Source organism: Girardinichthys multiradiatus, chromosome 21 (assembly GCF_021462225.1).
Source record: "Girardinichthys multiradiatus isolate DD_20200921_A chromosome 21, DD_fGirMul_XY1, whole genome shotgun sequence".
NCBI lineage: Eukaryota > Metazoa > Chordata > Actinopteri > Cyprinodontiformes > Goodeidae > Girardinichthys > Girardinichthys multiradiatus.
The window spans coordinates 26,935,173-26,948,481 of NC_061813.1; the positions used below are offsets into that span (position 1 = coordinate 26,935,173).

Consider the following 13,309-nt stretch of genomic DNA (forward strand, 5'->3'; position numbering starts at 1 on the left):
CAGAGGCTGCAGAGAAGAGTGTTAAACTACGACCCTGCTTCCTGGTGTGAACCCTGGGTTGTCAGAGTTTTGGAGAACTAATAAATTCCTAGAAAGAAGAGCTGCTCCATCCAAAGTGGGATGGATGCCGTCTCTCCGGATCAGACCAGGTTTTCCCCAAAATGTCTACTGTCACTTTGATGAGAAGGACGCATAAAGTACTGTGCAAAAAATTTAGGCAAGTATAGAAAAATGCTGTAAACAAAGAAGGCTTTCATAAATATAAATGATTGTTTATTTTTTATCAATTTACAAAATGTTAAGTGAGCGAACCCAAACATACAGATAAATGCATTAAGAACTATCTTCAGCAAAAAGAACAAGACTTACTGGAAGTGATGGGATGGCCCACACAGAGCTCGGATCTTAACATCATCCAGTGTGTCTGGATAACATGAAGAGACAGAAGGATGTGAGAAAGCCTACATCCACAGAAGATCTGTGGTTAGTTCTCCAAGATGTTTGAAACCAGCCGAGTTCCTTCAAAAACTGTGCAAGTGGACCTATAGAAGAATTGAGGCTGTTTTGAAGGCAAAGGTGTCGGGGGAGGACTGTGGGTCGGACCAAAGTGCAGACAAGAGCTCGGTAGCCGCATCATAATTTATTCCACACTCCAGGTAGTATGGCAAAACGAAGCATGAACAAAACATAGTCATGGTACACGTAGCATAAACGAAGCATAGACAAAGCATAGACATAGAAACGTAGCGTAGCATAAACGAAGCATAGACATCACCGACATAGAAACAAGGAACCAGCGAGGAACTAAACAAACAGAACAACTAATATACACAGAGCACAGAGAGGGGAACAAAAGGCAGGTAATCAAAGAAACAGGGAACAGGTGTGACAAGGAACAGGTGAAACAAATACAAAGGCTGAGGATGGGTGAAAGGACTGAAACAGAAAACACAAACTAAGCAAGAGAATAAATCAGAGGAGGAAATAAAGAACTAGAATAACTATGAACTAAAGTAAACAGAGAAACTAGAGGGGAACATAGAAACAATAACTTAAGAAATAAACAAAGAGCCATAAGGAGAATCAAAATTACAAAATAAACCAACAAGTCCAAAATGTCACTCCATGACAAAAGGGTGGTCACACCAAATATTGATTTGATTTAGATTTCTCTTTTGTTCATTCTCTGCATTTTGTTGATTGATGAAAATAAATAAGTACCACTTCCATTTTTAAAAGCAATCTTTGTTTACAGCATTTTTTCACACCTGCATAAAACTTTTGCACAGTACTGTAGATAGAATGAGAGATGACAGAGAGAGAATCCTCTGTACATGAGTCAACAGATTTGGGTTGTCATGAATTAAAAATAATAAAAACAGATAAGAACAGAGGATTCTCTGTAAGAATATCTAAGGTCTGATTTGGAGCCAATCACAAACAGAAGCCATGACAAATCTCCTATGATAAAACACCTTGCAACACTTTTTTTCTTGCGTCTGGATCATTCCAGCGCACCAGAGATCATCTGCTGCTGAAGCACATTACTGATCATCTGCCAGGGAAGTGCGCACAGCCCGTGTAACTAATTACACATCATGCAAATGACCCACTGTGCTTTGATGCTGATAATAGAATTAATAGGAAAGAAATAAAGTCATTATAAGGCAGATTAAATCTGTCATTTGCAAACTAGATGCTACAATCACTTTTTAGCAGGTGGAAAATTACACCCGATCTATTCCAGAAAAAGACAGTGTATGCTTTAACCTTGTCACTAAACAAAACAAAATGCATCGATGACAGACCAAGACCAATGCAGAGCAATTAGAGATGAATCTGTTTTATTACGATCTTTGAATGTGAACATATGCCAGGGGAGGGTTTATACAGTAAAAAATGATTTAATGTCACAAAAAAATAATTTAAGCAATCAAACTTGCTGTATATTGTTAAAATACTGGCAAAATACACAAAACGAATTCGGTAAAGTTATTGGAAAATAATTTATTTTTATGTACATAAATGTTAAACTTAAATTCTTTGCAGGACAGTTATGACGTTATGTTTTAAAATTAGGAAAGCTATAACATACAGATAGCCTAAAACAAACTATTTTTATGTAGCTATTATTATGTCCAGCATCGAATATTGTGCCTGTTTATGTTAAACTCCAAACTCTTCAAACACAGTCACATCAAGCAACACAGTTAACAAGCTGTGTGCACTCCTATGATGTCAGCGTAGACACAGCACCGACCAGCTGCCCCTTGTCCGCACCGATGGCGGAGGGTGCACACTACTTTGGACACAACTCTGCTTTTTTGCATAATGGCCTGTAATCCATCATTCTGTTTAAAGGCTAAGCAGAATACAGTCCTTGCCTCACTGGGTCCGTCCGCACCACAAACATAAAGCATGTGCTCACAGAACAAATTCAAACTCTGCCTTCTGCTTGCCCAATTACGAAGTCAGAGGTGCCCTATTAAAAATGAACAGATAAGAGCAACAAACTCATCCGCGCAGAGGCTGCTGTGACAAACCTTCTGCTGTGAATAGCGACGACAAAAGTGAACTAACTGCAGTCCAGAAAAGCAGGAGCAGAATGGAGCGGAAAGACAAAATCAACAACTGGATCATTTATAATGATGCCGAGCAATCAACCCCTGCATGTTTAAAATGCCAGAGAGGATCTGATTGCCTTTTCCTCCAGATCCGCTGGGGGCAGTCAGCCATTAGCCCACGTAATTTCCTCATTTAAATAGGGCTGTTAGCACCTCTTTTGCACCTGTTATCCATTTCACACGCAATCTTTGAAGATCGTGTGGAACACACCCACTTATTGTATGTGCATTTTTTTTTTTTTGCACAAACAGTTTACCACCCCTTATTTGGCATCTTTGAAGATCAGGCTCTTTATCTTTTTTTCACTTTGCATGCCTTTTCTTCATTTTCTCTTTTTTCAAAAATGATGTATTTCTGTGAAGGCCACAGATGCCTTGCTGGTGGCCATAGACTCAGAGGTTGTGGGAGCCGTGGACATCCTCCTCAACCACAGGCCAAGGCGGTCCTCAAAGCCCTCTATTAGTGTAAGTCCCCTCCCATTACAGATGATTCAACTTCTTTCCAGATTCAAATAACAGAGCACCACAGCGTCTTTTCTTGTAGTCTCTAATAGATGTACTCTGTCCTTCTCAGAAACTGATACAGCGAATCCAGAATCCAGAGTACTCCACCACCATGGACGTGGCTCCAGTCATCTTGGCAGCACACAGGAACAATTACGAGATCCTGACCATGCTACTGAAACAGGACATCTCTCTCCCCAGGCCTCACGCTGTAGGCTGCGAGTGCATGCTCTGCAATGCTAAAAACAAGAAGGACAGCTTAAGGCACTCCAGGTACATACTAATTCAGTGATTTATAGATAAAAATGGCATAAAGCAGGTTTCATGGCAGCTTGTGCATGTTTGTTTGTGTATATGGAAAGGAATTATTTATGCAAAAGCTTTAGCAGGAATGCTTTTATCTCTGTGCCACAGATGACTCCTAATGCAATGTGTTGCTATTTACCTCTGCTTATCTAGCTTAAGAGGAACAGCATTTGGAACTTGTATTATGTAGCTGTTGTACACTGACATATACAAGAGATTTGAAACTTAATTTAAGTAAAAGAAAACCACTGTGTTTTCCCTAGAGAAGTGGTACACGTTTCTTTTGGATTGCATTTAGGATTGGAAGATAAACTTTTGCTGAGCTATTCTGCTGCGCAGTTTTATTTTCTCTCCCACACAGCGCTCTAAATGAATCAAGCTGTGGTGTCTCTGCCAAACAACACAGAGTTTAAAGCAGCTTCAAATCAAGCGACTAAAAAACTTAATGTTTCTGCATTTCATTTTTGAGTATCTCCCTATGTATATATCCCTCAGATACAAACTGGTTGTTATCCCTAAACGTTACCATGAGTTGAGTTAAACAGTTTATTCTATAAAATGGATCCGTTTATATACTATGTCATAGTTCTGTTTGCTGGCAATGTCATCCCTAACATGTTTTGGACTCGCACAGATATTGAACTCGGAACAATACTAATGACCTGAGGAGCAGTTTTGAAGCATTTTTCTGTTAATGTAAATTGCATTAATAGCTCTCTGTTTGTGGTATGATTTTATTGTTGCCAGTCAATAGCAGCACAGTAGTTGGTGATTTAACCTTATAATAACTGATGCAACTGCACCCAGCATATGTCGGGCGGATTGACAGTCTTACTTCATCTTTTGTCACCCTCATAAAGCCTAATATTAGGATCTTTAACTTCGTCCAGTGTTTTTGCAGTAGCATAAGCTCACTTTGAATCTATTCAGGAACAAAAAATCCCATATAAATATTTATTTTTCATAATAAGATTCCTGAAAAACAAAGTTGTAATGTCATTTTTTATTTAACCTTTTAAGTTGGTCAAATTATCCGATAACTTTTAATTAGTAATTCCCAGCTTTCTTTTTTAGTGGAGTATAAATATGGCATAACAGGCTTGTGTCTCTAATGCCCTTTTTCCATTAGTACCTAATCTGTTTGGGTTGCACCGGATTTCACAAGGTATGACACTCAAAATGGAAAAGACAAGAAAACACACCTTTTAAGTAAGACAAATGCATCTTTTGATCTTCAGAAATCGGCCTAAAAGAAACTAGCTTCTTCCATAAATCTGCCCATATGTTCAGTCAAAGCAATAAAGTAACACCACTGGAACAGTGATTAACAACCTGTGACAGCAACCCATATTTATCTTGTCACCATGCACATTAAGGGGGATGTTAAGCAAAACCTCCAAAACTCTGAGAACTCCAGGGAAGAAAGACGTTTTGGTCTCAGCAAGTCACCAAAATAACTATTGGTTGTAAGGCTTTTGTACACATGTTAACTAGAGGTGACATGATTTATACTCTGCCAGTTGGTCCAGAACTGTAAAAAGTTTTATTGTTTATCACAGGTCTTTTTGCCATAGTCATGCAGTTAAATTACAACTCTACTAAACTGTTACAGTTGTCACAGGAATGTTTTTCTGTATTGCTTCATTTTATATTACCTTTGTTTTTATTTTTCTAACTAAACAACTGTGATTGGTAACCATAAAATTACCTGGTTACATATAACTAATGAATCTCATGTTGTGTGTGTAACATGTGAGCTTCACTCACATTGGCTTTATACTGTTTCAGTTGAATTCCAATTTTTAAGCCACTTCAATACTTTTTTTTTTTTTGTGAAACCTTCGTTCATTTTCAGATTTCGTCTAGACATCTACCGATGCCTGGCGAGCCCCTCTCTCATCATGCTAACTGAAGAGGACCCCATACTACGAGCATTTGAGCTCAGCACAGACCTGAAGGAGCTCAGTCTTGTTGAGGTGGAGTTCAGGTAAAGTGCTGCTTATCCATCAGTCTGTCCATCCGTCCATCTATCCATCCATCCTTCCTTCCTTCCTTCCTTCCTAGGGTCTTTCTGCATGTAGTTTGCATGTTCTCCCTATGCATGCGTGGGTGCTCTCTGGGTACTCCAGCTTCCTCCCACAGTTCAAAAACATGACTGTTAGGTTAATTGGTCTTTCTAAATTGCCTTAAGGTATGAATAGGTGTGTGCATGGTTGTTTGTCCTGTGTGTCTCTGTGTTGCCCTGCGATGGACTGACGACCCGTTCAAGGTGTACTCCGCCTCTCGCAGTGTATGCATACAGCACAAACAATGATACTATTACCAATAGAGCTAGTAAGTGTAAGTGTTTAAGGACCTTTCTCCACTGTAGGAATGACTATGAAGAACTGGCAAAGCAGTGCAAGATGTTTGCCAAGGATCTTCTGGCTCAAGCTCGAAACTCTCGAGAGCTCGAAGTGATTCTCAATCACACCTCCAGTGAGGATGATGTTGACAAGAGGGGCCTGCTGGAAGAGCGCATGAACCTTAGCCGGCTTAAACTAGCCATCAAGTACAACCAAAAAGAGGTAGGTTAGAGAAAAGTCTGCATTTTTTCAGTAAAAGCTTTCTGATTTAATTTCTGTTGGCAATGATCTCCTATTTACTGTACTTGTCATATTTATCAGTTACAGCAGTACATCTTGTGCTTGTCCTTTGCGGACAAAAGTTTGGCACCCCAAAATGCTTCCTTCAGACGACAGTAGTCAAAGACAAACTAAAGCTCTATGGTTAAAGCTGCCAAATGATTTACAGCCTGAAAGACCATGTGTGAAAAATTTAACTCATCTATCATTGTACATCTGGCAACACATTTCTTCCTGCAGGAGAGAAAGCATTAATATAGTTACTTAAAAGGCTGCACATCAGACATTTTTACTTATGCAAGACTTAATGAGAAAAAAACATGTTTATTTTATTAGATTTTTACAGTATATAGTCTGAGAAAGAAATGTTGAACATAACTGAACTAGTGCCTTGCAAAAGTATTTATACCTCTTGAACTTTTTCATATTATGTACACAAAGTAGTGCATAATTGTAAAACAGAATGAAAACACTAATATAAACATCAATCTTGTAGTTGTTTTTTTCTCCTTTCTGTCAATTCCTGTTGTTGCCCATCTTTACAGTTTGTTGCTCAGTCCAACTGTCAGCAGTTCCTCAACACCGTCTGGTTCGGAGAGATGGCCAGCTACCGACGCAAGCATACCTGCCTGAAGATGGGCACGGTCCTGAGTGTGGCGCTGCTCTGGCCACTCCTCTCCATCTGCTACCTGCTGGCACCCCGCTCTCGCGTCGGCCAGATAATCCACACGCCGTTTGTGAAATTCATCATTCACAGCGCCTCCTACTTCACCTTCCTGCTGTTGCTCAACCTGTACTCTCTGGTCTACAATGAGGGCAAGAAGAACACAATGGGCCCCGCACTTGAGATGATCGATTACCTGCTGATCCTCTGGATCATAGGTGAGTTGTTTATCCAGTAAATGATTAACTTGGTGTGGTACGACATGCTGCTATGTAGCTCAAAGCTTAAATGTTAAGTTTGTATAACTGAATAATTAACTGTGACTTAAACAAAATAGGACTAAAATGTTTGGTGGAAAACTAATGTTACACATAACCCAGTACATAACATTCCCACTGTGAAAAGTGCTGGTGGCAGCATCGTGCTGTGGGGGATTCTTTTTCTGGGCCAGGACAGGTGGGAAGGTCAGAGTTGTTCATGGGAAGATGGACGAAAGGAACATAAAATCCTGAAAGATCTGTTAGAGGTTTCACTGGATTTTAGATTAAGAGAGAAGTTCCCTGTCCAGCAGGAAAAACAACCCTAAACATACAGCCAGAGCTACAATGTCATGGTTTAGATTCATAGCCTTGAACGGTCTAGCCAACATCCAAACATACGATTGATAAAATGGATGTTCACAAACACTAATCTGACAGATCATTAACCATTTTGCAAAGACAAATTGACAAAAAGAATTGCAGAGCTAACAGAGACATACTCCTTAAAAGTTGTAGCAAAAGGTTGTTCTACAAATTACTAACTCGGGGTACAGAAATAATTTTACAAACCAAGTGTCCATTTCCTTCCACTTAACAATTATGCACTACTTTGTGTTGGTTAATCACTTTAAGCCCCAAATAAAATACATTATAGGTTGTGGTTGTAACACTTATAAATGTGGAACATTTTCATGTGGCATCTATGCCCCAGCTTGCTTATCAGATGCAGCTAAAAAGTCACATTTATAAATGGCCTGTCTCTGGAGAGCAACCTCCTTCCCTACCTACCTCATATGCCAAGAAGCCATTATCATCATGCTCTTTGGGCCTCGTTAATGGTTCTGACTTCTTGCTGGGATGTTTGTAAGTGGCTGTAAAACTCTGCTTTTTTCCCTAGTTCCTTGTGCTGTAGATCTCATTCTTCCCAGCACTTGGTTGATAAATCATCCCATTAACAGCCAAAGAATGCTGTAGAAGCAGTGACATTTGCTCATTTGACATTAAGGAAATGGATGAGGGTTAGTTTTGAATTTGATGTCACTGGAGCCACAACAGAAATGCGGAACTGGATTTTGCATGTGCTGTATAGCGGTAAAACAATTATTTAACTATTGCAAAAGAACAATATCAGAGATAATTTTTACAAAGTCGTTTAATTTGAAAAGATGTGGTCTGCACACCAGGGTCCCTTTTGCATCAACACATCGAGCAAAATAGAAAGGATGGGAGGTTGCCATGATTGCCGTCCTCTAACATGTTTTGTTATCAGGATGCGAGCAGCTATTAGGGCAGCATTTTTACTGCTTGCCATTGTTCATTCTTTCACTCCTGCTGCACCCATCTTCTCATCTTTGTCCTGCTCCCTTGAGCCAGTTGCCTCCCATTAATGGAGAAATCAGATGCTGTAAGACTGAGTGTGTTTTTGCACTCGGATGCATGAACGTGCCTTAATGTTTCTCATGTTGTGTTTGTCTCATTTCTCAAACACGAGTGGGCGAATAAGCAGCCCAGAGGGCTTTCTGTACAAAAGGCTGTCACTTCTTTGCTGGCTTCCTTTTAAAACCCCTGACAGATTAATCATCTCTAAATTACAGTATAGAGTTACACATTGGCTGTTTTTATAACCTATGTACACACAGAATTAATGGATTTTTTTTTTGTGCTGAAGTAAGCTACAACAAATCTTTATTAAATTCCACATGCATCCCTAAATCCTACTGGAGACACATTTTCACCATGTCAATTTTTGAGTTTTTGTGTCTAACACATTCCCGTTTCCCCTGCGGCTCCACCTGAGAGAAGACTTATGGGTTAATCTGAACAAAAATCTCCACATGACTGCAAAAATCAGTGTGTCTGTATATGTAAGTCTATCTGATGGTAAATTTCTGCACCCTTTGTAGGAATGGTGTGGTCAGATGTGAAGCGTTTGTGGTACGAGGGGCTAGAAGACTTTCTGGAAGAGTCCAGGAACCAGCTGAGTTTTGTGATGAATTCTCTCTACTTGGCAACCTTCACTCTTAAGATAGTTGCTCATAGCAAGGTAAAACCACATTACAGATGTAAATATTTTTTTTAATGAAAATATAGAAACATTTCTGGTCAGAGGGCTGCACGGTGGTGCAGTTGGTAGCACTGTTGCCTTGCAGCAAGAAGGTCCTGGGTTCAATTCCCAACGGGAGTCTTTCTGCATGGAGTTTGCATGTTCTCCTGTGCATGTGTGGATTCTCACCGGGTACTCTGGCTTCCTCCCACAGTCCAAAGACATGCCTGTTAGGTTAATTGGTCACTCTAAATTGCCCTTAGGTGTATGAATGAGTGTGTGTGTGGTTGTTTGTGTGTTGCCCTGCGACCCTGCCTCTCGCCCTTAGACTGCTGGAGATAGGCACCAGCTCCCCCGCAACCCACTATGGAATAAGCAGTAGAAAATGACTGACATTTCTGGTCAGAGGTTTCCACTCATCATGGACTTAATCTCATATTAATTTGGGGTTTTAATGATTTGTTTGATTTTTAATTTTACAAGATTGATGGGATGGTATGATGAACAATTTTAGTGATTTTTAACAATATTTGAGTGCATGACTTTGAAATTCTGGCTGAAAATGTGACCACAGTCAAAAACCAGAAATGGTGGAGCACTTTTAAACTGGTAATCTTCCTTCCAGAGATCAGGTTTTTAAGCAAAGTTCACAAATTTTGAATTGGGTTGATGTTGTAGTCATTCCAGAACCTTAATTTTAGCCAGCTATAACCATTCCAAAAACAGTTTTGACATGCATTATTATTGTTTTGTATATACATCAGACTGTGTCCAAAGTTTCAACCATCTAGACCCAAACTGCCCTCTTAGATGTTAAGAAATTGTTTAGGATGTTCAAGAACCACCCATTGCTTGTTGCTTCTTTAATGGACTAATCAAATCCTCACTTGATCAGAGTAAAGTATTTGGAGCAGCATTTCTGGATTTTTAGATGATATTCTAATTCAAATAATGAATTGTTGCGTTGTTACAAGTGGTAAAAAAAATCATTATTTAAAAAAATATATATAAAGGTGTACCCCAAGGCTTAGTTCTTGGTCCACTTCTTGTTAGTTATATATAAATAATTTGCCTTCCCTGTGATGGTTGATGATTCAAATCTAAACATCAGCGGACAACCTATCCAACAGGTCTGAGAAGTAAAAAATCTTGATGCCATGTTGCAGTCTCAGTTAAAATTTGACAAGCATGTCAAAATGTTATGCAGACAAGCAAAAGCAATCTTATCTTTGCTCTTACGAGATACTGCGTACCATTCCATGCTGCATGTATTTTCATGCAATTACTTTTTTGCCATCTAAATTACTGTGTAAGCTAGTGGTCGCAAGCAGCACCTTCAAATATCAAGCTGCTTAGGATAACATGTAGTTTATTAAGATCTTGATAGGAACGCTATTAGATCACATCCGTGTAATGTACTTAGGAAACTGAATATGATAAATTTTAATTACATTTTTGAACCGCATCATATTTTTAATTGCTTACAAGAAAATTATCCTTGAGTCTTCAGTCACAGCTACTGGTTTAGTAACTCATGGAGTTATAAGAGTAAATTACAGAAAACTGCTCTAAGACAAACAGCCTTCTTTATACAAGGGGCTAAGAGCCCACCTAGGGAAACTCATTGCAAATTAGCTAAGACCATCAATGTTGAAGTGTATGGTATTTGTTAATACTTAAGAATTCATTATACAAATAAATAAAAAGGTTAAGTAGAGTTGTACTACCAGTGGCATTTGCAGATTTCACAAAGTGGATGTAATAATGAAGAAGGAGGACCTACCCCAAATTCTTCAACCTCATGTCAAACCAACAGATGCATGGTTGAAATTTCAACAGAGTTGGACAATGCAGTGGGACAATGAGCCTAAAAACACATTATAACTAGCATCGGAACAGTTAAAGCAAATTTCTGGAATGGAACCAACCTAAGCACTAATGTGAAGTGCGCTAAAAAAGTACGTCTATCAGAAAACCAACAACTCCAATATCACTACGGTCAAGAGGAGTGGTTGAATATCCAGCCAGAATTAAGCCAGAGGCATATTGATGACTATACAAATCGCACATCTTCCTTGTAACTCACCAATGGACATTTATTTAAATATAAGGTATTTATTTGAGCATGTTTTTTACAATTTTCACATGGTGTGGATCAGAGAAAATCAACAATAAATGCACATCTGTGCATCAAATTATAGTGCCTAAGACTTACTCAGGAGGTGTATTGGTGTACTGTGTGTCCCCATTGTTTGACTGAAGGGTAGAAGGCTTCCCAAAGACTGGGTTCAACATTTAATTTTTTTTCTAGGCGTTTGAAAAACTTACTCTCACATACCTCAGCTAAGTCTGAAGTTTTGCCAAACTATGCAAGTAATCACTAAATGAGAATCTGTGTATTGTTAGGATCCATAAAAATGTAACATGCAGTGTCTGAAAGCTAATTTATCACATGTTCACATCTTTTTTATAGTTCACAGTCCTTTGATATTGCATCCAGCTCTGAGGTGGAGAAGACAAGCTTGTCTGCAGTTCACTAAAAACAAATATATTGCCTCTTAGTCATGATGTATAACAATAATCAAATCCTATCACAACAGTGTAATCTTTTAGACAAATGGATTCAGTAAAAAGGCAAAATCACAACAATCACCCACACAAACAAGCATAGCCTGCATCAGGTTGCTTTGCTCTGCTTATTTTTGATACTGCCACCAAGCGGCAGCAAACACCAATGCCATGCATCATGAACAAAGCTGATCAATGCAATACCCCTCATCAACACAGTCCATTATGTATGTGTCATGAATGGACCAGGAAGGGAGGAGATTGCAAGCTGGATACAGGCAAGCAGATAAAGACCTCTAATCAGGCAACAGCTTTGCACAGACCTTATATATATATATTTGTTGTATTTCTGAGAAAGGCTTTGCACTTTTAACAGGTTAAATGGCACTATGGTGTGTTTGGATGAAACATCTCAAACCCATTACTTGTTACAATTGATTCAGATGCTATTTTCAGACTAATTATATCTGTTGTTTTCCTGTTTTGGTTAGCTTGACCCATCCAAGCAGTTATAATTTTGAATTTATAATGCCAGGCACTCAATCAAGGTTTCCAGGACCTTTGGAAGAGACAGGTCCACAGCATAACAGGTCCTGTACCGTGCCTAACAGTGGGCACGAGGTGATTTTCTACATAGTCATCCATTGTTTCATGTCAGACTCTTCTAAGATGAAAAGCTGAATCTTAGTCACATCTGATCATAGCACAGAGTTTCAATTGAAGTCCCAGTAGCATTTAGCAAATTTCATACATTTACATTTATAGTAATAGGACAGAAAAAGTTTTTTTAATGGCAGGACTTCCAAACAACCCGATGGCATCTAACAGTTAATATGAAGACTTGGTGACCACAATATGCCACTCTTTGCTAGAGTCCTCAACCAGGCCAGTGGCTAACAGAAATCTGCCTCTGTACCACATAATTTACACCCCCTGAAACAAAAGTTAGTGAAATGCTGATAAAAACCTTCATATGTGCTATTTGACTAAATAAGTAAAGTAGGCTATTTTTTTCCCAAAACCTTCTCAAAGTGGGTTTTTTTCCACCAACTTATTAAATATACTCAAATTAAAGGTTTAAAGATTTTTCTAAATAGGCTTTTTACACAACTTTACAAGGGGCTTCAAAATGTACAGGGGCTTGTAGATAAGATCAGTGTTACCATCAGACAGTTTTACTATTTCAGTTTAAACTGCAGTTTAAGATTTCAAAGCACTTAAAATGTCCTTGAAACAAGTTGGCCTCTTTCAGATTGTTTTGTTTCTTGATCTGCAGTTCAAAAACGATCCAGACACAGAGAGGAAGAACTGGGACGCCTTCCATCCTATCCTGGTGGCTGAGGGGCTTTTTGCCTTTGCCAACGTTCTGAGTTACCTGAGACTCTTCTTCATGTACACCACCAGCTCCATTCTGGGGCCACTGCAGGTTGGTAAGCCCTTATGTAAGGATTATGAAATTATTTTTTATATTATATTCTTATCGCATTGGCACAGACAGGCGATCACACCACCCACTCTCTTCCTCTCTCTGTTAATGTGATAACTCAAGGGCCCACTCTAAACATCACAGCAGCTGTTCTTTTCTGTCTGATAACATCTTCACAGGCATTAATTACAGGTAGATTGAATTTTTGCAGGGGATGAATGATTTCTGTTTGAATAATAAAATGATCCAAGCGCACTAAATATTCTTATCTTGTCATTTGCATTACTAT

The 13,309-nt window shown here is 38.9% G+C and overlaps 1 protein-coding gene across 1 annotated transcript in view; it reads left to right on the forward strand.

The window, feature by feature from the left end:
- Window positions 1–13,309, forward strand: part of trpc1 (transient receptor potential cation channel, subfamily C, member 1) — a 31,157-nt gene that overhangs the window by 4,809 nt on the left and 13,039 nt on the right. The window contains exons 3-9 of the mRNA XM_047349479.1: window positions 2,988–3,089; window positions 3,199–3,401; window positions 5,290–5,421; window positions 5,806–6,001; window positions 6,604–6,940; window positions 8,887–9,026; window positions 12,871–13,020. Coding sequence (XP_047205435.1) covers window positions 2,988–3,089; window positions 3,199–3,401; window positions 5,290–5,421; window positions 5,806–6,001; window positions 6,604–6,940; window positions 8,887–9,026; window positions 12,871–13,020 — 1,260 coding nt within the window. The remainder of the gene's footprint in view (window positions 1–2,987; window positions 3,090–3,198; window positions 3,402–5,289; window positions 5,422–5,805; window positions 6,002–6,603; window positions 6,941–8,886; window positions 9,027–12,870; window positions 13,021–13,309) is intronic.